The 25,146-nt window shown below is 47.9% G+C and overlaps 1 protein-coding gene across 1 annotated transcript in view; it reads left to right on the forward strand.

The window, feature by feature from the left end:
• The first annotated feature begins 6,969 nt into the window (after positions 1 to 6,969).
• Positions 6,970 to 25,146, forward strand: part of LRRC43 (leucine rich repeat containing 43) — a 679,247-nt gene continuing 661,070 nt past the window's right edge. The window contains exon 1 of the mRNA XM_069619596.1: positions 6,970 to 7,184. Within this exon, the coding sequence (XP_069475697.1) occupies positions 7,071 to 7,184 (114 nt within the window). The 5' untranslated portion in view covers positions 6,970 to 7,070. The remainder of the gene's footprint in view (positions 7,185 to 25,146) is intronic.

Here is a 25,146-nt window from a genome sequence, read left to right on the forward strand (position 1 = left end):
GTTTGTGTGAATTAAGTATGAAGAATTTTGAGGTTTTGGTTAGTGGGTTGTATGTCTCATAATCCCTGTAGTTTAGTTTATGTATCAGGTTGTCTTACTGGGTCGGTATATTCTTTCTCTTGGTTTACTGATTGTCTAGTTTCTGTGGTGATACCGTGACTGGTTCCAGCAGATTGAATTGGCTAAGTACCCAAGGTTGGATGAGCATTGTCCCTTAGTTCGATAGTGGTGCTATATTAACCTTAACCAGCTCATTGCTCTCTATTTACTGTTGGTGGTCTATTGGGTGGTATAATCCACTCTTCCCTTTCCTGGCTGTCTAGTTTCAGGGCCTGGGGATTAGGCTGGCCTTCATCTATGTTTGACGTTAGTACACCCAGGGTGTGAGCATAATCCCGGCTTTGGTGGTGGAGTTATATTATCATTCCTGCTCCTTCCTATCTATTAATGTCGGTGGTCCGTTGCTGCCTGTGTCCTTGAGGGATGCCAGGCGCCATTGCTAGGTCATACCTTGCTCTCCCTTCCGATTGATCTAGGGTGTTCATTGGTATGATTGGTGTGGTTTGTTTTATTGATAAGTGGATATGTTACAGATCTTAATGTCCTAATTTTATAGCGGTTGATGATTTAGGGAGTCAGGGTAGGTTCTTCTCTCAGCCTAGTTCCTCTGTGTATGTCCTTATCAGCGTTCTTTCTCGTTATGGGGTGAAGAGCCATGATTTGAGGAGTTTCCTGAATTGTAGGCGATCTCCTCTGTTCCGTATGTTCTTTTGTAGTTCGTTCCAGGTTTTTGGGGCGAGGTGAGAAAAAGAGGATCCTCTGAGTTTTCTCTTGTTGTATGATTTGGGTTCCAAACAGATGTCGCTGCTGGATCTGAGTGGCCTTGCAGTGTGATGTACCTTTATTTTTCTTCTGAGGAACTCTGCATACTTGGTCGTGGATTGCTCTATGGGTTATGCACATTGATTTGAACTTGAGCCGCTGTTTGATTATTTAGGAGTCGTTCAGGCAAGCCTAGGTATAGGCCGCTGCCGTAGTCTAGTGTGGACAATATGAGGGTGATGACGGCGGTTGCTTTGTGGTGAATGAGAGGAATGGTAGGATCCTTTTAACCGATCTCAGGAGAAAGAAAGATTTCTTGATTAGGGCGTTTACTTGTGGCTCTAGAGTGAGTTTGTTGTCCATCAGGACTCCCAGGTTTTTTACAGTCGATGATGGGGCTGGGGTTTCGCCAAGTTCGGTTGGCCATGGGATGTATACTTCCCAACTCCAACCAAGAACCCTGCCCCCATCCCTTCGCCTCCACACCTCTTCTGTACGCTCATTAATGCATGTTCTGTGACTGCCCATGCCACGGACATCAGAGATTTAATCACCAGCTTTGACTGTGACAAGCTTGCCATAACAGAATCATAGCTACACCCAGCCACTGGGCCAGCACTCTCCATCAACCCCCTACCCCTGGTTATATTAATCTTCAAAGTGACCCACCCGTAACCAAGGGAGGTGGAGCTGCCCTCATCCACAACAATATGCTCTCCACCATTCTACTCCCCATCAGATCCTCCCCCTCCCATGAGATACTCAGTGCCAAGCTCTTAGTATCCCCCACCTCCACCATCACTCTCCACATCACCTACCGCCCTCTAAGCCCAGTCAAAACGTTCAAAGACCTCCTATAGCATATAAACATCAGCATCACGCCCACCTCCAAAATACTCATTATGGGGGACTTGAACCTAGGCTTTAACAACCCCACATATGAGGACGCCCTCAATATAGCCAACTCCTTAAACTCTAGGCTTCACACAACGCATCACCAACCCGACACACCAGCTAGGCAGAACACTAGATTGGACTGTCGATATCAACTGCCCTACCACCATCACATGCAACATCCATAACCTCTGGTCTGACCATCACCTTCACCACACCTGTATGCCCTGCACAGACTACCACCACCAACCCGCCCCGCCTGCAATCACACAATGCTCCCGTAACCTCACCAAGGAGCACCTCCTCTCCATTTTACGTGCAGATTGCACGCTTGCCTGTGACCCCCTGCCCTCTAATCCCACTGCTCTCCTCAACATTTAAAACTCTGCCATATTGTCAGCAGTCGACTCCATTGTCCCGCTAAAACCACATTGCCCCGCTAAACCCACCACTTATAGGCACTCCTGGTTCACACCCGAACTTCAGTCCATGCGAGCCAAGAAGCACACCTTGTGCACACCTTGGTAGCTAGTTGGCACAAATCCCCCACAGTAACCATCAAAACATGCCTCACTAACTTCTCCAAAGAATACAAGCAAGCCATCTTCGCAGCCAAAGTGTCAGGAATCCACGTAATCATAATCCCACGATTCTATTTAAACGCAACATGCAGTCTCCACGTACTTTGTATAGAGTTCCGCAACTCCATTCCTTTGACAAGCATTCCACACATTTTCAGGGAGCACAGCCCAGTCTGCTGTGGAGATTGCCATGGCGACGTTGAAAGCCTCTGCATCCAATGGGAAGATCGGCCCTCGCGGTCACGTGGCGCGCAGCACATTACGTAACCCAGGAAATAAGTATTGCCTTCGCCGACAAGGCCGCGCTTCTGATTAAAGTTTTTCTGCGACTCTACGTCTTTCTTGTTTCTGCCGGATACTACCTTTCTGACTCGATTTACTGATTCCTGGATTTGTCTCTTGCCTCATTCCTGGACCTGCTTTGACCCTGTTGTTATTCCTGACTTGGAGTGCCTAACGGACTGCTTTTGTCACCTGCCTTACTTCACGCTGCCTGATCAACGCTGACTTCTGTTTCGTCCCTGGATTGATTCGCCTGCCACTTTGCCTCATTTCTGCCCACTTGTTGCTGACCTGCATCTGTTCTTTGGATTACCATGCTGCTTTTTCCTTTTTTGACACTCCATTAGAGACACTCTGCTGAACTTTGCTTCCGCGCTGAGTTCTCTGAATATTCACTTGTGTTTACCGTGCACGGACAAGAGACGCTCGCTGTAGTGCACCACCTTGTACGCTCAGGCGTCCTTGTGCCTTCGGGACAGATCCCCACTAACCAATGCCATTACTTTTGCATACGTTATACCTTGGATTGTTTTTGGGGAACTCCTGTTCTCCATTGCTTCACGCCTGGTAAGACTGTATCCTATATATATCTTTTTCTTCTACCATACCCATCACATCTATGTCTTACTTACACTCCTGTATCCCTAGATATCCTTGGTCACATTGGGAACACAAAGGGACCCCTGACGCTCCATACCACATGCATTCCTGGCTCCACTGGGAGCAATGACCTACCATAGAGGTCGCTCATTCCTACCTTCTCTACCAATTGGGAGAAACCTTGGTCAGTATTACTAATCACACTGTCTTTTATATTACAGCTGGTGGTTTTCGAGTGGCGTGTTCCCGTATCTTCCAATTGATTAATTCCTCTGGTTGTACGCTTTACTAATCAGTGGGGTACATTGATAGGAAGAACTACTTGCGAAGTTGTCCCATCCTACTTCTGGCAGTCGGAGGCTTATAGGCGTTGCGTGGGTATTGAAAACGACTAAGACAGTGAGTCACAACACAAAGCTACTGCTATCTCTAATAGAATCTACCAGGCTCATTCACATTCACGGGAACTGTTCTCCATCTTACGCAATCTAGAGACCCCTGCCACACCCACAGCTTACTTTACCAAAGATGCTGCCTGGTGCCAAAACATCCAAAATGCCCTCACTAAAAAAATCTCCACTCTCTAGTGGAAAAGTGAAGAGAAGCAAGCAACCAACCTCATGAAGCCTCCCACTCCTGATCCGTCGCCCAACCCTGTTCTAACCCCACTCCTCCACTACCTCCATCCCGTTCAGCTTCCTCCCTGTTACGGAAGACAATATCACCAAGATTATTGCTAATCTCAAGCCCTTGCGATGCCAAGGCGACACCTGCCCCGCCCCACTCATCAAGAACTGTGCTGCAGCCCTCATACCTATCATCACTGCATTTGTCAATTCCTCCTTCTGCACTAGTTCTATCCCACCTGAACTCAGGGAAGCCTGGATCTCCCCCTCATCAAAAAGGCCTCACTTGAACCCCAAGACCACTAACTACTGCCCCATCACCACTGTCCCATTTAAACAAAAAATCCTGGACCGTGCCACCTACATCCAAATACAATCCCAATCAGGCTTCCGCCGGTATCAGGTAATATTGTCCCTGTATATAATGTCACCATACATATAGTCACCGGGAAACAGCATAGGTGACATTGGGGCAATATATGGGGTAAATGGTAGCTGGGGATTGCAGGGGTGTCCCCCGCTCCCTTTAACAAAAAAGAAAATGTTGGGATTGCGGGGTGTCCCCTGCATGTTCCTAATGATAATGTCGCCGCAAAAAACGGTGCCATTTTTGCATGGCGACATTTTTTCGGGGACATTATCACATGGAACCCTTATGCCCTGGCCATGGCACTGAATCTGAGCTCCTTGACCTAAAAAACAAATGGACCATCTTCACGACTCCGGCAAACTAGCCCTTCTACTTCTACTTGACCTGTCAGCAGCGTTCGACTTGGTCAACCACCAAACCCTCTGCCACAAAATGTATGACACCATAGAAATCTGGAAAGCCACCCACCAACTCTGCCTTAATGTTGACAAGACCCTAATCCTCTTAGTGGGCCCACCCTCATAGCTCGCTAAACTGGACCTTGCCTTTCAGTCCTTTATCATCAAAACCCTCACCTTCCCAGTCTCTCACTCCGTCAAGACTCTGGGAGTCTACCTGGACTCCAACCTCAGTATGAACCGTCACATCAATGCCATCAACTCTTCACCGGCCCACAAGACGGCCTATCCATAGCCAGAGCAGTAATCGACTCCTAACTGGATTACTGCAACTCTCTCCTGGCGGGCACCTCCGAGTGCAACCTCAACAAACTCCAGATTATTCAAAACAATGCTGTCTGTGTTGCTATGAACTTGACCAAACGGGACAATGTGTCAGCCCACAGAAAAGCCGCCCACTGGCTACCTGTGAAAAAGCAAATTAACTTCTCTCCATCACCCACCGCTGCATCTCGAACTCTGCCCCATCCTACCTCTCTCTGAGAATCACCCAACACATGCCTTCCAGACCTACCAGAGCAATCTACAACCCCCGTCTGACGACCCCACGATGTATGCGCATGAAAGCTGGAGGATCTAGCTTCCCTACTGATGCAGCCCCTCTCTAGAACGCCTTGCAGCCACACCTGCGGGCCTAAACATCATACTGGCCATTCAGGAAACAACTCAAAACTAGACTGTTTAACTGAAACTGAAACCATTCTTGTATCCTATGTATCTGATGCTCTCCCTCACCTCTCCCTTCACTGCCCGCCCTCCTTATCCCTCCACCCTTCTCTGTAACCAGCACCAAATGCAAATACATAAATAAATATATTCTTACCTTAAGAGAACAGTGGGGTCTCGATTCTTACCTTACGTGAATAGTGGGGTCTCGATTCTGCCCTTAATCCAATTCTAGCTCTGTCCCTTTCTCACCCCATGCACTCACAGGTGGTGGGTTCCTAGAAAATTGTTTCCATTTCAAGCACGGAAGAGAATGAAACAGAGTCATTGGGCCTCATTACGAGTGTGGCGGTCCGAATATAAGGGTGCCGGTTGCACCGTACCGGCACCCTTTCGGACCAACACACTCCAACTCTGCCTACTGGGAGTTTCGCCAAATTCGCCGGTGCTTCCGTGTCCCCATTTCCGTGGAGTCATTGGGACTCCACAGGAACGGGGACTAACATTTTCTGGCGCCTGACATCCTGGTCCACCAGGACTTGTCCCGGGGGCACTGGGATATCAGGGGCCGGAAATGGTGTTACGAGTCCGGCGACGACCCACTGGTAGAACCGGCAGGTTACTGCCAGAGTTGTAATGAGACCTATTGATTACCGAGACGTGGAACGGAACACTGAGTGTACCCAGAAGCAATAACGATTCCATCCACTTGGATATAGCTGGGAGCCAGCTCAGCAAAGGACTTGAACATGTGTCATCATTGGTGGATCGCCCGGATGGATCGCCTGTGAGCTAACACTTGTCAATAGAGCAGCTGTGGCCTTTTTCCTATACAAAATGGTACTGAAGTAGTTTATTGTTTTGGGGTTGCTAAGGAAAAGGTGTAAGTTTTAAAGCTTTGAGAATACAATTGGGCTCATTCGAGTTTTGGCAGTGCGAGAAAAAAAGTGGAGGTAATTCAGTTTACCTCCATTTTTCTTGCACCGCCAAATTACAAGTTTGCCATTATTACCTCCAGCACCATTACTGGATGGTAATAACAACGATTTTTGGAGGTAAAAAAGCTGGCGGTAACTCCTCCACTTCACCTCCAAATCTGTTGTATTATTATCTGGTAATTCAGCCAGAGGTAATACTATTACCGCTGGAGTAAATACCTCCAATGCTAATACTGCCAGACCAAGTGGCGGTAACGGTAATACCGTATAATACCTCAGTGGTATTACTGTCGAGATACCATCAAACTTGTAATGAGCCCCACGCTATTATTCCCGGGGAAATCGGAACTGCGCAAACAGCTACTGTTCAGATTTCACGTCATTTGGGAAGAAGCAGCGAGAGAAAACGGAAAATGACAGTAGTTCAGATTGAAAACATTTGTTACTAAGTAAGGGAACAAAAATGTTATTTAAATACACGGGCAATTCTCCTCTAGTCACCCGTTAGCCGCAGCTTTTGTTTTATTGCTGAACAACTACTGTGTGAAAGTATTTACTACCGTGGGGCCCCGGGATTGCTCTGTTCCCCTGAGCCCGATGAGGGTGATGGTGTTTTGTGTGAAATGTGCTTGCCAGGCCATGTACGCTACAGCAGTGAAGGCCTCCAGCCACACGCCGCGTCCTTGTTTCCTGGCAACCGGAAGACGCTTCAGATGCGAATATCCCCTGTCACGCTCCGGCTCCAGTGCCAGCTACTTTATTTACAGGCCCTGCTCGGCCGCTGCAGCAGCCCAGCCCGAGAGAGGCGAGCCCTCCCTCCCGCTCGCCGACCGATGGGGTCGTTGGGGACCCAAGATGGCGGTGACGTTGTGACAGCCTACGCAGCCTTCACTGAGCAGCTGAGGGCTTTGTGCTTGACAGACTTCCCAGGGGGCATGGGCAGCTGGGTAAAGTTTTTATGCATTATCGTTTTATGTAATTCATGGACTGTTTGTTCAAAGTAATTCAGGCCCTGACAACTTGACACACCACTTTTTGGTATTTTAGGTATGGAGGTACTCAAAGTATGTTCGTCCTTACAGCAAGCCAAATGCCTCCTGTAAACTTTAGTGGGTGACCCTCACAACGCCCCCTCTGGGACCTCCCCCTCCAAAAATGGGAATCTCCCGTGCCATCAAGCCAGAAACATATGCCTTCTTCCTGGCTGTAGGATCAACTTGTGGTTGCTGGGTCGATATGTTGCGAGTTGCCCCACACGTATTGTGATGGGAGGGCCTATGCCATGGGGTTTGGACATTGTTGAAGTGGCGTCAGACACCCGAAATCCCACTGCACCCTAGACTGCTGTCTGACACAGCAGAGATTCACGCTCGAGTCTTTCACGTGTTGTAAGAATGGGATTGTGTTGCCACCGACGCAGAATATTCAGTGACAGGCCCACGTTACTCGTTCACTCTCAAAGGGGGGTGGAGCCGCTTATTTTTGGACGGGTGATCCCATTGAAGTCAACTGAAATTAACTTTTGTGCCGCCCATGCAAATTATTCAGTGGTAGCCTCGCGTTATACCTTTCAGCTCCTTAACTCGAAAGGAGGGTGCTTTCCACCTAGTTCGGGGGAGTGCTTCCATTTAAGTCAATGGAGATTCACTTTTTTCGAGGTGAATGAACGAAGGTGCCCCTCCTATTGGAGGCATTAAGGCATTTATGTAGTTCAACGTGAGGGTAAGAGCAACCCAAATCACGGATACTGTCAGGTGTTGGCAGAATCCGTTCTTTGAATGGCGTCGATGCCCCCATGCTCATTATTCAGTAACAGCCCCACATTCGGTGGGTGTGGCCAAGTCTCTCAGCTCTCCAGGCCAAAACTGATAACATGCTTCCTATGTCTTCCATGTCATATACAGCATGTAACAACATTCCAAGGTATTTGGAAAGTAAGGCGCCAACTTGTCTACTTGTATCATCGGGAGACTTTAATTTGTTTATCCACGTTACAGTATTACTTATTTTTCACCCGTATCAAAATAATGTTGGTTCGGTTGTAAACTGTGAAATTACGCAACTCTTCTGTTTCCTAACAACCAGATGTCGCAAGTCTGAAACGTTTGCATGTATTTTCAGACGTATTTCATTGAATCCTCTGCCTGTTTTAATGTGCTCTTGTATTTGTTTATGGACAGTGCACAGCTGCCTGAACTTCCTTTATAGAGCTTTTCATTAATGTTGTGCACTGTGCGGTATTAGTTCCAACATACTGTTTCCATGCATAGCTCTCAACTCACACGCTTTTGGCGGGTGTCACCCGCCTTGTAAAGCGCTGAATCACCCGTCAAGCCTCCTGCACACCCATTCATTTCAATGGGCCTCTCACCCGCCAAAAACACAATCGGGTGTTTTCACCCGCCTTTGCTACACAAATGGTTGAGAGCTATGTCCATGAGTAAGAAGGGTGGAAAAAGCCACCAAGGCCCATATGCTGTCTATATGAGTGCCTTCACCTGTTATTGTAAGCAAACAACTGATAGAGCAGGAGTATGTGTAGGTCCCAACTGCTTTTAGCTATTGTCAGCGTATGCCATGCTGTTATATACTGGGTTTTCAGTTTGTTTTACGCCTTCACAAAACCATGCATTAATGGCACGAATGCCGCTCCGTGGCTAATTGCCCAAAACAGCTGTGGTTTTCGACAGGGCACTGGCCCTCATTACGAGGTTGGAGGTACAGCCCGCCGGTAGCCGGATGGCTGCGCTAACCCTATACCACTGTTTCCGCCGCCTGAAATCCCGATGCTACCGGAATAATTATTTCCCATTCCCATGGAGTCCAATCGGATCGGACTCCATGAGGGGATTTGCGGTGACTACCGATAACAGCAATACCGGTGCCGGTTATGTCCGCTTTTTCTGCCGGTAGGACACCTGCTGGAGGTAACACAGGTGCCCCACCTGCAAACCTCTAGTTGGCAGGTCCGGTAAAGTGCTGGTATCCATGAATACCGGCACCGGACTGGCTGACTTAGAATGAGGCCTATGTGTCCATATATACACCACAGCAGTGGGTTTACGGTTGTCCCGCAGCACTACATGATGCACACGACAAATCCTGCCAATCCCACTGCTCTGAGTGAGCTGAGGTCTTACCTCTGCTGTGGTTCTCCCTTTGCTCAACAGTTAGTGCCTGTCCTCCCTCCGTACCTCCCTTCCTTCCATCCTTCGTTCCCTCCCCCTGCCCTTCCCTCACTTCCCTCACTTCCCCTTCTTTTCTCTGATTGTCCCTCTTTTGTTTTTCCTCCTTTCTTCTGCACCTGCCCGCACCTGTGGCTGCAGGAATCACTCCTTTCCTGCTGCTTAACTTGGGCATTGGAAGCTACCAAGACTGCGGCTGTCCCATCATCAAATCTATAAAACCATCAACAAACGACATTCTCATGTGTGTAGTTGGAGTAATTATATCTGCAAATACAGTTGTCCCGGTGGGGATTCACTGACCGGGATTTCCAACTCACACTTAACCACATGCTTTCTGGGAGCAACTTCCATTGCCGGATACTTTTGATCTTCTTATTTTAGTTGACGTTCTTGATAGTTGTAGGCCTACCCACTGTTTTTGCAGGGTCTGAGCATTGTACCAGGTGAGTGAAGCTTCACCTCAAGGGTGTGCCACCTTAATCCACCTGTATAGCACCCACTGACTGTTCTGGTATCATAATATAGACTCATAGCACACATGCTGCAGGGGCATAGAGTGTAGCCATTTTCTGGAGTGGACGGGAACATCTATTTTGGGTGAAAACACAAATGGATCCTTTCAGTGAAAACATTTTACTAAATGATAAGTGAACATTTGAAGGTGGTTGGTGAAGACGTGTTGATACACAAAACATTAATTGTTCAAAGGTCTTTCACTGCGTACCTCAAACACTTACCCGCTTCATCCAGTGACGTGGCATATAAAAGCTGAGTCAAATGATCTGACTGCATATCATACAATTCCATCAAACCTAATTCTTCACCTAGTTCTCACTTGCAGTGTGATTGGCTTGAACACATGACTCTTTCATCACTATTTAGCGAAAAATGTATGTATGATAAATGGCGCTCTCTATATGCCTACAACTTTGCTGAGCTTGTTTCTTTAAGCCCTTTTCATCTCATCACCTATGCTTAAAGTATCAATAAGAAATATTTTGATGCAAAGCGGCCTGAACTCAAGCTTCCAAACTTAGACCATCCTTTCCCACTAAAACCCACCTGTCAGAATACATTGCATACAAATAATCTGATCCAGATTTAGAAATGTCAAAAAGTTTAACGAAGTGTATGGCCAAGGGTCTTGTGTGGTGGGCTTGTTGGTCTGTGGTGCCTTTTGGTTAGGGGGAAGTGCCAGATTGTGCTAGATTGACTCCATTTTCCTTCTTCCTCCTACCTCTTTCTAAACTATTCAAATTGTGAGATCTCTTTTGTTTGTGGGTCTCTTCCCATGTGTGGTTGCCCATGTACGGTACGTGTAAGTATTTTTATGGAGCTGTAGAATATACCGATATATTCCAATGTTACCTACTTTGCTCTAAGATTTCATGCCATTCTATTGTATTGTTTGCAGGATTTTCTTTATACTAATATTGACCACTAAGGAGCAAAAAAAGAAATGTCCTCTAGCATGAAGTGACAAGCTTTGGACCTGGTCAGCTTCAATTTACCCACTGATCATGTGACAGGGAGTAGGCCCAGGTGTGCAGAAAATGCCTTAACCAAAGAACCTAGTTGTGGAACATTTCAAACATTCTGGGATATATTTAAGGACTGTCAACCCTTGAATTACAGGATTCCAATGAGCAATGGACTGGTGTGAGTAAAATAATATTTCAGATATGCTTAATCAAGCCAATTTTCAAGTTTGTTGGGTTTATACAAAATACAATTAAATCTCATTCCAATACACACACACTTAATGCAATTTTGTGAACCAATTAATCAATAAATAAAATCACAATGCTTATTTTTTTTAAAAACATAATGAATGAATGAAACTAATCTGTTGACATGATTTACAATGTATCCTACACTACTAGAATCCTAATTGCCCATTGTATGCAGGCTTTTGATTTCATTTCATGGACTAAAGTCCCCAAGTGCTCATTTTGTCACTGCCATTCTCACCAGGTCCAATCTTCTAGCCAGCCATTTTATCTTAACTTATTGGGTTTATAGGTATGCTGACAGCAAATAAAAAAGTCATTTGTGAATGCTCACCGAAATATAAGGCCAGCACAGAAATTAGGTCAGACATAAGGCCTGAGCTGGTCATTTCCCCAAAACATGAAACCTAACCTCAAAAGCATTCCCTCTGCTGACCTGAAGCAAGGGGCCTGGGTGTCATCATCAAGCAGAGCCTTGCCTTAAAAATACAAGAAAGAAATACTTCTTAGATCAGAAATGTGCTGAAGACCAGATAAAGCATGGTCTGTTCTGGCAGCAGGATTGATCTCCAGGTCACAAGTCCCATAAAATGTCCAGGCTGCTCTGCTTGGTCACATGTCTAGGAAGAAACAAAACTCAGGGAGTAAGGGTGGGGGCCAGAGAGACAGAGGATATGAAACTGCAGTTTCATTAAAATGGGAGAAATACATTTAATTGCATAAAAAGGGCAGCATGCATGTCACAACAGGCATCCAGATCCAGGTCACAGTCACCCCCTTGTAACCATGCTAAAAAACGAGTTTGGTGTGATAAACATAATGAAAGTTATTAATGAAAATGTGATTTGGGCCTTCCCTTGATTTCGAGAGATGTGAAAGTTGGTAAGAGCATGCAGGTAATAATTAACGTGAGGACCATAAAGTGGCATCTTTTTCAATGATGTTGCTCCTGAGTAAATGAAGAAAAACTGTATCTCTGCATAGGAAGGGTGTGCAGACTCCAGACTAGCCGTATCTGATTTGCCTTGAAATGTAGTTCTTAAAAATATATTCATACATGCAAAGATTTGGAAATGTGGACTACTTGCCATGTTCTGAGATTGCTGTGCCCTAAATATCCCTAGCCCAGATGTCAAAGTGGGATGATGAAGCTTTCTCCTCCCACAGTGGTCACAAATCGCTCCCCCATCCCCTTGTCCTATTAGCACACAGGTGGGAGGTGAGTAGTGAAAACCAGCCAATCTCTTTCACAAGAATCATGACAAGTTTGTGATGTTTTTTTTGCCCTATAAATAAACCAGTTTGCATGAGAGCTAGGGATCTTCCATCTTTTTCACTTATTCCTGCTGCTGAAATCTGGCGAGAAACATCCTAGCAGAGAGGCCAGGAGACACAGAAGCTCATTTGAACCCCTTCGAGGACTCAGAGGAGATCATTGACTGACTCCTTGCTGTCACAGCTGTGCCCTGATGTTCCTGAGGCCCAGTTCAAGGCCTCTCCTGTAAGTAGAACTACCCCAAAGCCATAGATTGAGTAGGCCCTATATTCTTCCAGCATCGTTTTAGTTATTTCCCCATTGAAAAATATCCTGTTGGTCTGTGTAGATCACTAGCATATTTAATCAAAGTAAATCAATTAATTCCCCTATAGTGATCACGGGATGGGTATTATTGGCATTTGAAAACCAACAATCTTTTCCCATTGTATTGTGAGCCGGTATAGACATAAAGATTTGCCCAAAGAATTAATCCCAAAGCCATGCTTCCACGTGTCTGCGCAGGGCGTAAAAACGAAATTCTCCATTGATCCCCTTCATTTTAAATCAGAAGGGGAAGCCTGGTAGTGCCTTTGAAGATGCAAGGTGCAAAACGAAATTGCCCTGGTGTACCCAGTGCTCTGACCAAAACCCCAAAGCCCCGCCTGTTCTTGTTAGGTTTGGCAACACGAATTTGCCATTGCTTTGCTTTCTTACATTGCATCTATGATCCTAATCCAAAAAACAATTTTCCCATTGTGCTCTGACAAATACCCCAAAGCCCTGCCTGTTCTTTTTAGGTGCAGCAAAACAAATTTCATATTGCTTTTCTTTCATTAAGATTGCCTCTGTGACTGAAAATCCAAATCCGATTTTCCCATTGTGTGCCCACTCTCTGCCACTGCCTTCCATTAAGCAGAGTCAAGTTTTATTAATGTTTGGAGGGCGAGGGTTGCTGGGGGAAAGGTATTATAACATTGTGTTTTAAATCAGAAATCACTGTGTGTCTTGAATTGTTATTTTCCTGTTATTTTCCTGTATTGGTGGCTGATTTAAAAGGAATTCATTGAGGCTACGTATCACGGTGTTGGTGCTTTACGGACGTCATTTAGTTCTTGTGTTACAACAGAATTGGTGGCTGATGTTAATCTTTATGTGAAATTTGATTGAATTAAATTAATAAATATACATATATTTGAATACACACCGGCCTGATTCCTAGTCCATTGTGGCACCGGGTACTTGTTGGGGGTTGGGTCCGAGACGGGTTGGAGGCCTTGCCACATTGAACCTTAAAAATAAAAAAATAAAAGTGCTTTGTTGTGCACCACATTCATTGTGGCGGAGTCAAGGCTGCAGAGTCAAGGCAGTCCGTGGCAGTCTTTCTACAGTGATATGATATGATATGATATGATATGATATGGTGTTTATAACGCGCCTATACACAAGTGTATCAAGGCGCGACGAGGCAGGGGGGGGAAAAAACAAGGGAAGACATACAACGATCATACTAGGCATTGTGTCATTCAGATCGCGCAAGTGCAAGGGAGGAGAGGAAAGGGAGAGGGGAAAGTGCAGTACAGGGTAATAGCATACAGGAAAGTAACAAGGGCCAGCTAGTGGCAGTGCGAGTAAGTGCAGATAAGTGCTGGGAAGGAGGGGCTGTAGGGATACAGACACAGTCCCGTAGTGCAGGGGGTGCCAGGGAGGCAGTGCTGTTTCCTAGTGAAGGTGTGTCCATAAAACACCCATCTATCCGCAAAGCGGGCAGCAGAGACAAGGCTGCAGAGACAAGGCTGCAGAGTCAAGGCTGCAGAGTCAAGGCAGTCCGTGGCAGTCTTTCTACAGTGCTGTTTCCTAGTGAAGGTGTGTCCATAAAACACCCATCTATCCGCGGAGCGGGCTGCGGAGTCAAGGCTGCAGAGTCAAGGCAGTCCGTGGCAGTCCGAGCCAGGACCGCCGGGACTTCCCTTACAACTCCAGCACTGATACTAGCAACAGGAAGCGTGCCACTCCCGCCCCTGAAGAGGAGGTGCACTGGCTAAGAAGCCAGAGAACCTGCAGCGAAGACAGCAGGCTGGAGCACCGCAGCCCCCACAAAAACCTTTCAAGAAGCAAGAAACTACAAGTCGCAAGACCACTCACCCCCCCCCTCAACAAACTCACAAACCTCTGCCAAATCCCCAAAGTCAAGGAAGCCTGGGAGCATCGGCTCGACCAACAGAGGGGCCAAAAGCAGAGGATACTCAGCTCCCCGTGACCCCGCGGCCGCAAGTCGCGCCTTTCCTTTTGGGAGATCCGGGAATATCTTCCCACCAACTAGGGGCGATGCGGCAGAAGGACGACAACGCCGGGACAGCTAAGCCATCCCAGGCTTCCCTTCACCCCATGGCAGGTCTGGGAACGCCAGCTCGACCTTCAACAACACAGGGCCAGGGAGCCGCCATCACCCATGAGGACCCGACACTCCAGGCTCCCCTACAAGCTCGGGCAGGTCTGGGAGCGTCGGCTCGACCCCCAGGAACGGAGGAACAGGAGGGAGCCCAGGATGGCGTCAACTCAACACCCCCGGCTCCTCTCTACCGCCCGGCTGGTCTGGGAGCGTCGGCTCGACCGCTGGGAGAAAAGGAGCCGGTACGGAGACTGCGGAGGCAGCCTCCAACACGCAGGCTGACCCTACCTCAATGGCGGGTCTGGGAGTGTCGGCGCCTCCGCCAGCTGCAGCGACCTGTGAATGCGATCGCAACAAGGATCGCTCGGCTTCCCTGACAAACCCACACTCACCGTCTGGTCTGGGAGCTCTGGCTCGACCTCTCCTGGACGGCGTTCAGCCGAGCGCTGAGGACACTCCCACGGGGCCCTCCTCGCGTTCTCTGTCGCCCACAGCGGACGCGGGTGGGGCTCCTCTCGAGGAGGGGGCCGTCTGTGGCGAGGAGCTCCACCTCGAGGGCTGTCTGCCTCCGCACGGCCCTCCTGGCCCGGAAGCAGCAGACAGAGTGTGAGGGGGAGGGAGCTCACCAGCACAGCTCGGCTTGACGGGAGCAGGCATAGGAGCGCCTCTCCCCGAATCGGACAGAGAAAACTCCTTGCCAGATCCCGCGACATCTACAGACTCGGTGGGGAACTGTACACGTCCCACCATACCTACAATTAACGCGGTCAGTGACACCATAAAATTGAGCAACAATGACGCCTCTAGTCACGGGGGAAACAAAATAAAAATTGACATTGATATCCATCCGGTGGTGGCCAGGGAGGACTTAGCCAGTCCCCCACCCAGTATGGGAAACCTGGAGATTGTTTGCTCAGGATTGCTCTTACTCAACAATTGAGGATTCAGAAAGTGACAGCTCCATAAACCACGATCCAACGCCCCCTTTAACAACCTTAAAGGCAGTATCATTGGGGGCCATTGAGAAGGACCCTTCATTCAAAACTAACAAAACATCACCTAAAAACTCAACGAAGGCCAAACACTCGCCTACGAAGGAAGAAAGAACAAAACCAGGCAAAACTAAACCTCTTACGTGCAGACAACCAACAAACAACTTGCAGTCTGCCCCAGCAAATCGGAATAAAGAGGCCCAGAAGCCATCAGTGGGCACCATTGATACATTTTTCAGTAAACAAGGAAAAAAGGTCTTTACAGGGAAAAGTGAGATTTCTGATGCAGAACTTCTGGAAGGAACACTTGAAGAAAACGATCACACTGACTCCCCCGCCATTCCAATGAGACTAGACTTCAACATAAACTCTCCCAACCCAAATGCTTCGAGCCCTCAACTACTTACTAACAAAAGATGGCATTTTGGGAAGCCTCCAGCATCAGTGGACTTGGAACTTAACACTCCAGGAAACTTCTCAAAGTACCCTGCACCAATGCACAGCCTTAATAAGCTAAATACGCATAATGAAAATCTGCTACATGATGGGGTGCTAGAACCAACAGCTCTATCTAGCAAAACGCTAAACCCTTGTCCAACACTCAAGAAACTGGACCCATCAAACTCAAAATTTGAGAGACCTATAACGCAACCTTTGCCCTCAAAACATACGCAGGTTATCCCACACCAGGAACATTTGACGCTGTCCAAAACGCCAATGACCAACCGATTGCAAGAAGTTCAAACCGCGAATCATCCCACGCCAAGTACAACGCCAAAGAACAGGAGACAAAGTGAAATCATGGGAGACTCTGGTAAAGAAACACCAAACAAAAAACAGGATCTACTGGTGATAATGTCAGCTATCACTATAGCCCTAGCTCCGTTCACTAAACTGTATGAATCACTCAACGACTCTGTAAAGGACCAAGTAACATTGGCAGCTTCTACACAGACAAAATTAACCTTTTTAGAAGGATTCATTACTTCAAAAATAGAAAACAGAAAGATCACCAAAGAAGTCAGTACTCAAACAAGGGACTAACAACACCTGGAAACAAAATCTGTACAATCCCAAGTCGAATTCCCACCAGAGAAAACATTTCACTTCAAAGCAGGAACCACTGACAAAAAAAGCAACTCTCATCTGGCTGTATCAGCCAAGAGTTCCTGAACGACTGTGACGCCCGACAAGCGGAACTCAAGTCTTTCTCTGCTAAGCCTCACATCAGAGTCGACAAACAAAATCCACGAAGGCCAAACCCATGGAAATCAAACCACTCTCAACTTCTTAACACTGCCACCGAGCAAGACAAAGGCAGTCAACGGCTGCATAATTAACAATAAAGACCTAGAGCTCAGAGTTTCTGCTGATGGTCCATCCACATCTTCAGCACTAGCCACGAAGCCAAAGACCGGGATAACTGCGCAGCCCAAATTGGCAACAGGCCATGTCAAGGCCTTTCAAAAATCTTCACTTTCAACTAAACGAAAGTACATCAAAATTTCAACGAAATCATTGAAACAGAAAGAAACTCAAAACAACCAGATCAAATTGAACAGCAACAGATCTCTCTCCTCCACTGAAAGCGATCTAATGGAAAACGCCCTGGAACTCTCTTTTCAATGGCTGGCCAAAGACCCAACATCTGATAACAACTGCCAATCTAAAAGAAAAACTGTCTCCTTCGATTGGAACCGGAATAATGATACACCTCCTAAAAAATCAGACTCCTTGAGCCTAAAACTACACCATTCCATGTGGTTGATGACTTGAAACGAAAGACCTCCCCTTGGTCAAAAAAAAGACACGCTTCTAGCATCAAAAAACGGGACGACCCTAACAACCAGAAAAACAATCGCACTCCATACAGGTGGAAATCCAGAGCTATCACGCAACAAAAAAGAGAATCCAGGGACCACTATCAAAAAAGGGAACTCAACTGGACGACGCCGCCAAAGTATTCTGATAGAGAATGGAAACGTACTCGTCTAACGAGACTCAATAGAACAACCGACACCCGCTCTTTTTTCTTGCAACCTAGTTACAAATCAAAGTGCAACCAGGTTCTAAATAGATCCGTAATAATGGACCTACTTCATCAAGTTTCGTCTCTCAGATCAATAACATCAGACCATCTCAATGTCATTGAATTTTCGAGTCCTCACTCCATAGACAGTGTATACATTCACATATCTTCATCAAGCACGAGACGGAAGCTCAAGGCCGAGTCCAGAGCCCTTAGAGACCTAGGTTACTACCTGGAAGAAATAAGCAGTGGTAAGGAGAACTCTCGCCAAGGATCAAAAGTGAGAGATCACATACCAAGCAAGGAACACGTTCCCACCGATAAGACAGAAAGCTCTGCAAGATCTCGAGCATCACACTACAAACCCCTTAAAACATACTCAGGAGTTAGTGCACACGATTCGGATGAAAGGAGGCCGCTCGAGAGTCACTCGGACGGTCCTACGCGTCACCAAGTCCCACATTATACATCTCATAAAATTCATCCTGAAACCAGAACACGGGACACTGACGAAAGGAGGCCACTTGGCATCCACTACGGAAAGGAATCCGTTAGGGATGAGAGAAGAGTTACCAGCTACAAGGACAGACTCGACTCACCAGATAAAACATCCAGTTCTCAACAATGGCACAAAAGCCTTGCAAACAACACGAAGACTCGACACAACGAAAAACTAAGCAATATGGATCCAGAACGTTTACCGAAGGGTACTCTGCCGAATCGGACATCAACAACCGATCAAGACCCCCCTAGAAGGAGAACAACTGTCAAGGGTATCGAGAATCTCCTCTTGATCCTGTAGGATCTCGGCCTCCCTTACTTCCCTTTCCTCCTCACCTCGTATTCCCCGGCGTAGGTTCAGGGTCTGGTTCTCCTTAGGCTTGGCTTTCCCTTTTTTTTGTAGATGAGAGCGGCCGAAGGAGGCCGCCACCGCGACACCCCAAGGGTGAGCGGTGGTGACCCTCCGCGGCCGCGGAGTTGGGGGGAAAAAAGCCAGAGGCTGAAAAAACCCCAGAGATCTGTAGATGAATCGTCTGTAGTAGGAAGCACTTGACACTTGCAGGAGCTGAGTATCTGCTGGAGAAGAGGCACACACCCTTCCAGAACTGGGCAGCAGGCCTCCAAGGAGGAATAGCAGAGGCAGGTAAGAAATCGGAAGTCCAAAGTATCAGCAACAAGGTAAGAGGGCTAGGCAAGGCAAATCCGAAGTGTATTCCTGGGTACGGTACACAGAAGGAGCCAATAAACAAGAAAAGGCGAGTGGAGGAAGGTAAGTAAGAAAGGCGGAAGGATTGAAAAGACGGAAAGGCAAGAATAGTAAACAAAGGCGGGCGGAAGGGGAGGTAAGGAAACGGGAACGAAGTAATAGAGGGAAGTAAGTTAGGCGGTAGGACGGGAAGGGAATGGAGAACGGGAGCGAGAAAAGGGGGAGAGGGAGGAATCAAGAATCGGAGCGAGCTCCGGAAAGAGAAACCTGGGAAGGAGAGTACCTAGAGCCGGAGCGGGGTGACCGGAGAGGGTACAAGAAAACTAACAAGGAAGGGGGGTTTAGAGTACGGAAAACAAAACGGTAGCAGGGGACACGAGCACGAAAGACAAGCAGCAGCCGAAAACAGGAGCGTTGCAACGCACCCGAACACAGGAAGGGGCGGGCTATAACCTGTGTCGGGATACGTTGCTGAAAAGACTAGACCGCTGCACTGGGTAGAGGAAGCGTGATCGGGATATCCGTACGCCGCTTCCACCTATTCCAGAGCTTCCAGGCTCCCCGAGCCGTGACAGTATGCCCCCTCCTATGGTCCACCCCTCCTGGCTTGCCAGGGTGACTACGATGATATTTGCGTAACAAGAGGGGGGAGTCCAGATGTCCTTTAGGTTCCCAGGAGTCTTCTGATCGTGGGTATCCTTTCCAGTGGACCAGATACTCTAGACGACCCTTGTGATAACGTGAATCGCATATCTGAGAGACTTCAAAGATGTCGGTCTTTGGACTTTTTGGCACAGGAGAGGCAGTCTTCCTACGAGACCATTTGTCCTCATGAAAGTCTTTAAGCTGAGAAGAGTGGAAAACGGGATGTATACGATGTAATTGAGAGGGTAATTGTAAGCGGAAGGCCACTGGATTAATTATCTGGGTTATCTTATAAGGCCCTATGTATCTGGGAGACAACTTAGAAGGGCGCACCCACCTTGGCAAATATTTGGTTGATAGCAGAACCTTGGAATCCACGTCCCATTCAGGAACTGATCTCCGATGTTTGTTCGCCTGGTAACGGTGTCTGTTTTGAGCTTCCTGGAGCCCTAGTTTGGCCTTACGATGAGCTTCTTGGAGGCTTTCCGCAATGGATTCTACAGAAGGGACTGTGGATTCAATGCCGGTCAAAGGAAGTAAGGCACGGGGATGGTAACCGTAGGTGCAGAAAAAAGGACTCATACCGAGGGCTGAATGACAAGAGTTGTTGTACGAGAATTCGGCCGTCGGCAACAGTTGAACCCAGTTATCTTGGCGTTGATTGACGAAACACCTTAGGTATTGCTCAAGTGTACCATTTAGACGTTCAGTCTGGCCGTTTGATTGGGGATGGTACCCGGACGTTAAAGCCCTCTCGATGCCTAGTCTTTCGCAGAGAGAGGACCAAAATCGGGAAGTATATTGGCTGCCACGATCAGAGATGATCTTAGTAGGAATCCCGTGCAGTTTGAAAATGTCTTTTAGGAACACCTCGGCCATACTTGAAGCGGATGGTATGCCTGGTAGGGGGGAAAAATGGGCCATCTTGGTGAATGAGTCAACGACAACCATGATACAGGTACAACCACTGGATTCAGGTAACTCTACGATGAAATCGGTAGAGACAGTGGTCCATGGACCGGTAGGTATAGAATCCGGTTCAAGCAGACCTAAAGGTCTTTGAGTGGAGGCTTTATTGCGTAGGCAGGTAATACATGACTGGACGTATAGCCTGGCTTCTTCCCTTATTCGAGGCCAGAAGAAATGGCGCAGTAGGAGTTCCTGAGTGTTGTAGATGCCACGATGACCTGCCACCTTGGCATCGTGGCACCAGGAAAGAGCTTTTTCCCGGAGAGAAGGGGTTGGTAGATACAATCTCTTGTCCACAATGTATAGGCCGTCTTGGATAACATAGTTCTTCTTCTTCTTTAGACCGGTATCGGCCTCAAACCTTCCGGTAGAGTCTTCCTTGACTTGTTGTAGGAACGCGGATAACGTTCCTATGGTACGGGACTCAGGAAACATTAGCTCAGGCTTGGTCTCCAGTTCCATAAGATAGTCACTACGTCGTGATAGGGCATCGGCTACTACATTCTGGTTGCCCGGAATGTATGTGATGTTAAAGTCAAACTGCGCGAAGAAATGCGCCCATCTTGCTTGTCTGGTGTTGTAGCATTCAAACTGGCGTAACACCTGGAGATTCTTATGGTCCGTTCGGAGAGTGAACGGGTGCATTCCCCCTTGGAGTAGATGACGCCACTCTATACAGGCCAATTTCATTGCCAGCAGTTCTTTCTCAATTACAGAGTAGTTACGTTGACTGGGATTCAAAGTCTTGGAATAGTATGATACCGGGTGTTCCTTCCCTTGGAATTCCTGAAGTAGGACGGCTCCCACAGCGGCTGAAGAGGCATCAGTTTCCACCACAAAGGGAAGGTTTTGATTGGGTTGACGTAATATAGGAGCCACACAGAAGGATTGTTTTAGCAGCTGAAAGTTTCTTTCTGCTTCGGTAGTCCACCGGAATGGCGAAGAGGTCTTTTTGAGGAGAGAGGTCATCGGGAGCACCAATTGGGAGAAGTTCAGAACGAACTTCCGATAAAAGTTCGAGAGTCCTAAGAATCTCTGAATGTCCTTCACCGAAGCAGGGGATGGCCACTCCAAAATAGAACTGACCTTGCGTGGATCAACGGCTATCCCTGCCGAAGAAAGAATGTATCCCAAATAGGGTATAGTTGATGCTGAGAAAACACATTTCTCCAACTTAACTGAGAGTTGATGGTCCTGGAGTCTGTGAAAAACTTCCCCTACGTGTAGACAGTGTTCTTCTTGGGTGCGAGAGTAAACCAAAATATCATCGAGATAAACGATGACCGAGTTGCCTAGGAGATCCGAGAAGAGCCTATCCATAAAGCGCTGGAAGATAGATGGAGCGTTGACTAACCCAAACGGCATCACCTGGTACTCGTACAACCCAAAAGGTGTCCTAAAAGCCGTCTTCCACTCGTCTCCGGTTTGTACCCTGAGCAGGTGATACGCATTGCGCAGGTCCAGTTTAGTAAAGACAGTGGCAGAATGTACGGCCTGAATGATCTCGGAGATGAGGGGCATGGGATAGCGATCTTTGATGGTGACCTTGTTGAGACCCCTGTAGTCAATACAAGGACGAAGTTCTTTGGTGTCCTTCTTGGGGATGAAAAACAATGATGCACCGGCAGGGGATTTAGAAGGTCTAATGAGTTCGTTGGCTAGGTTCTTGTCCAGGTATTCCTTCAAATGGTGTTTTTCCTGGAGGGTTAGCGGGTACAGGCGACCAAACGGAACCAAGGACCCTGGATGAAGATCAATGGCACAGTCTTCTGGCCTATGCGGAGGAAGATCCAGGGGGATCTTCTCTGTAACTACGTCGGCATACTCAGCGAGATAAGCAGGCAAACAATGGATAGTTTTGGGATCTTCACCACAAAAGGTGTGTACTGTAGAGAATTCTGTTTGAGGTAGACAGTTGGTCTTGCAAAAGGTGGATTGGAAACTCAAAACGTTCTCGGACCAGAGAATGGTAGGATTGTGTCTTCGTAACCACCCAATCCCGAGGATTAATGGGAAGTGAGCAGCCCTGATCAAGTCGAAAGACAAACTTTCAGAATGTTGCATGATGTGTAAGGCAAGGACTTCTGTAGTGTGCGTGATGAGACCCGAGCTCAAAGGCCTTCCGTCCACGCCTTCTACCTTTTGGTCTTTGGCCTTGGCAACACGGGAAATGCCTTGCCTTTCGGCCCAGAGAGTGTCCATGAAGTTGCCTGCGGCTCCGCAGTCCAACAGGGCTTGTGTCTGAATGGTAGTCTTGTTGATGATCAAGGTGACAGCCATAACCATAAGACGGTGGTCTTCGGTGCACTCTGGAGAAGTAACAGAAAGGGTGACAAAGGGACTAGCTTCGCTCCCTCGGTAATGCGTCCCCAGCTTTACCGAGGGTGTTCGTTTCCCGAACGCCTGGGTGGAACGTCGGGGCAATCCCTGAGCAGGTGAAGCGGCGATCCGCAATACATGCACAGGTTCCCTTCTCGTCTTCTTCTACGTTCCTCTGCGGTGAGAGGGGAACGTGTGGTTCCGATCTGCATAGGCTCTTCTCTTGTGAGACGAGTGGAGGTAGGGGGGAAGGAAAGAGAAGGGCCAGGGGGTATTGATGTACTGCTCTTAGTCTTGCGGCGTTCTGCTCGACGTTCTGCCAGTCGGAAATCTATCCGGAGAGTAGCCGAGATCAGGTCAGCAAAGGTAAGAGGACGTTCTATCCTGGCTAGTTCGTCCTTCAACTCCTCACGCAGCCCCCTTCTAAAGATGGCATACTGTGCTTGTTCTTGCCATCCTGCTTCCGCAGCGATTTGCTTGAAGGAGGTGATATATGACATAACATCATTGTTTCCTTGTCTGATGTCTAGCAGATCTTCGGATGCCAAGTAGGTACTCTCGGTACGTAGAAACGTCTGTTTCATCAAAGTCTTGAAGGCCTCGTAATCTAGGAGGACGGGATCAGATCTGTTCACTAGAGGAGTGGCCCAGGCCAAGGCGTTACTGGACATATGGGTAATCATAAACCCCACCTTGGCGTGACCAGAGGTGAAAGTATGTGTACGGAATGAAAAATGCAGATGACATGCATCCAAAAATTCCTGGAGTTTCTTGGGGGTTCCATCAAATTTCCCCGACACAAGAGGTAAGGGAGGCAGGTCGGTGGACGGAAGATCTCGTTCTGCGATCCGTTGCTGTAGTGTAGCATTGGCCCCTTTAAGATTTTGCACTTCTAGGTTGAGGTTTTGAACTGCGGCTATCAGTTCTTGGATCTGTTGAGGGGAGGCCATGGCGGTATTGTGGCGTTGCAAACTGTCAAGGGTATCGAGAATCTCCTCTTGATCCTGTAGGATCTCGGCCTCCCTTACTTCCCTTTCCTCCTCACCTCGTATTCCCCGGCGTAGGTTCAGGGTCTGGTTCTCCTTAGGCTTGGCTTTCCCTTTTTTTTGTAGATGAGAGCGGCCGAAGGAGGCCGCCACCGCGACACCCCAAGGGTGAGCGGTGGTGACCCTCCGCGGCCGCGGAGTTGGGGGGAAAAAAGCCAGAGGCTGAAAAAACCCCAGAGATCTGTAGATGAATCGTCTGTAGTAGGAAGCACTTGACACTTGCAGGAGCTGAGTATCTGCTGGAGAAGAGGCACACACCCTTCCAGAACTGGGCAGCAGGCCTCCAAGGAGGAATAGCAGAGGCAGGTAAGAAATCGGAAGTCCAAAGTATCAGCAACAAGGTAAGAGGGCTAGGCAAGGCAAATCCGAAGTGTATTCCTGGGTACGGTACACAGAAGGAGCCAATAAACAAGAAAAGGCGAGTGGAGGAAGGTAAGTAAGAAAGGCGGAAGGATTGAAAAGACGGAAAGGCAAGAATAGTAAACAAAGGCGGGCGGAAGGGGAGGTAAGGAAACGGGAACGAAGTAATAGAGGGAAGTAAGTTAGGCGGTAGGACGGGAAGGGAATGGAGAACGGGAGCGAGAAAAGGGGGAGAGGGAGGAATCAAGAATCGGAGCGAGCTCCGGAAAGAGAAACCTGGGAAGGAGAGTACCTAGAGCCGGAGCGGGGTGACCGGAGAGGGTACAAGAAAACTAACAAGGAAGGGGGGTTTAGAGTACGGAAAACAAAACGGTAGCAGGGGACACGAGCACGAAAGACAAGCAGCAGCCGAAAACAGGAGCGTTGCAACGCACCCGAACACAGGAAGGGGCGGGCTATAACCTGTGTCGGGATACGTTGCTGAAAAGACTAGACCGCTGCACTGGGTAGAGGAAGCGTGATCGGGATATCCGTACGCCGCTTCCACCTATTCCAGAGCTTCCAGGCTCCCCGAGCCGTGACAACAACTGAATTTCATAATTACTCGCGACATCCCTGCAAAGACAGCGAAAAAACCAGATGGGCCTGGATTCCGGAAAGACTTTCAATAGAAAAAAGAGGATAGCCACGAACAACCGCAATAGGAGAAGACGAAGATCCTAGAAGATCACTCCACACTCCAACCAATCTTATAATGGGCTCGTGGAACACAAGAGG

Source organism: Ambystoma mexicanum, chromosome 10 (assembly GCF_040938575.1).
Source record: "Ambystoma mexicanum isolate Mex_15411 chromosome 10, UKY_AmexF1_1, whole genome shotgun sequence".
Lineage (NCBI taxonomy): Eukaryota > Metazoa > Chordata > Amphibia > Caudata > Ambystomatidae > Ambystoma > Ambystoma mexicanum.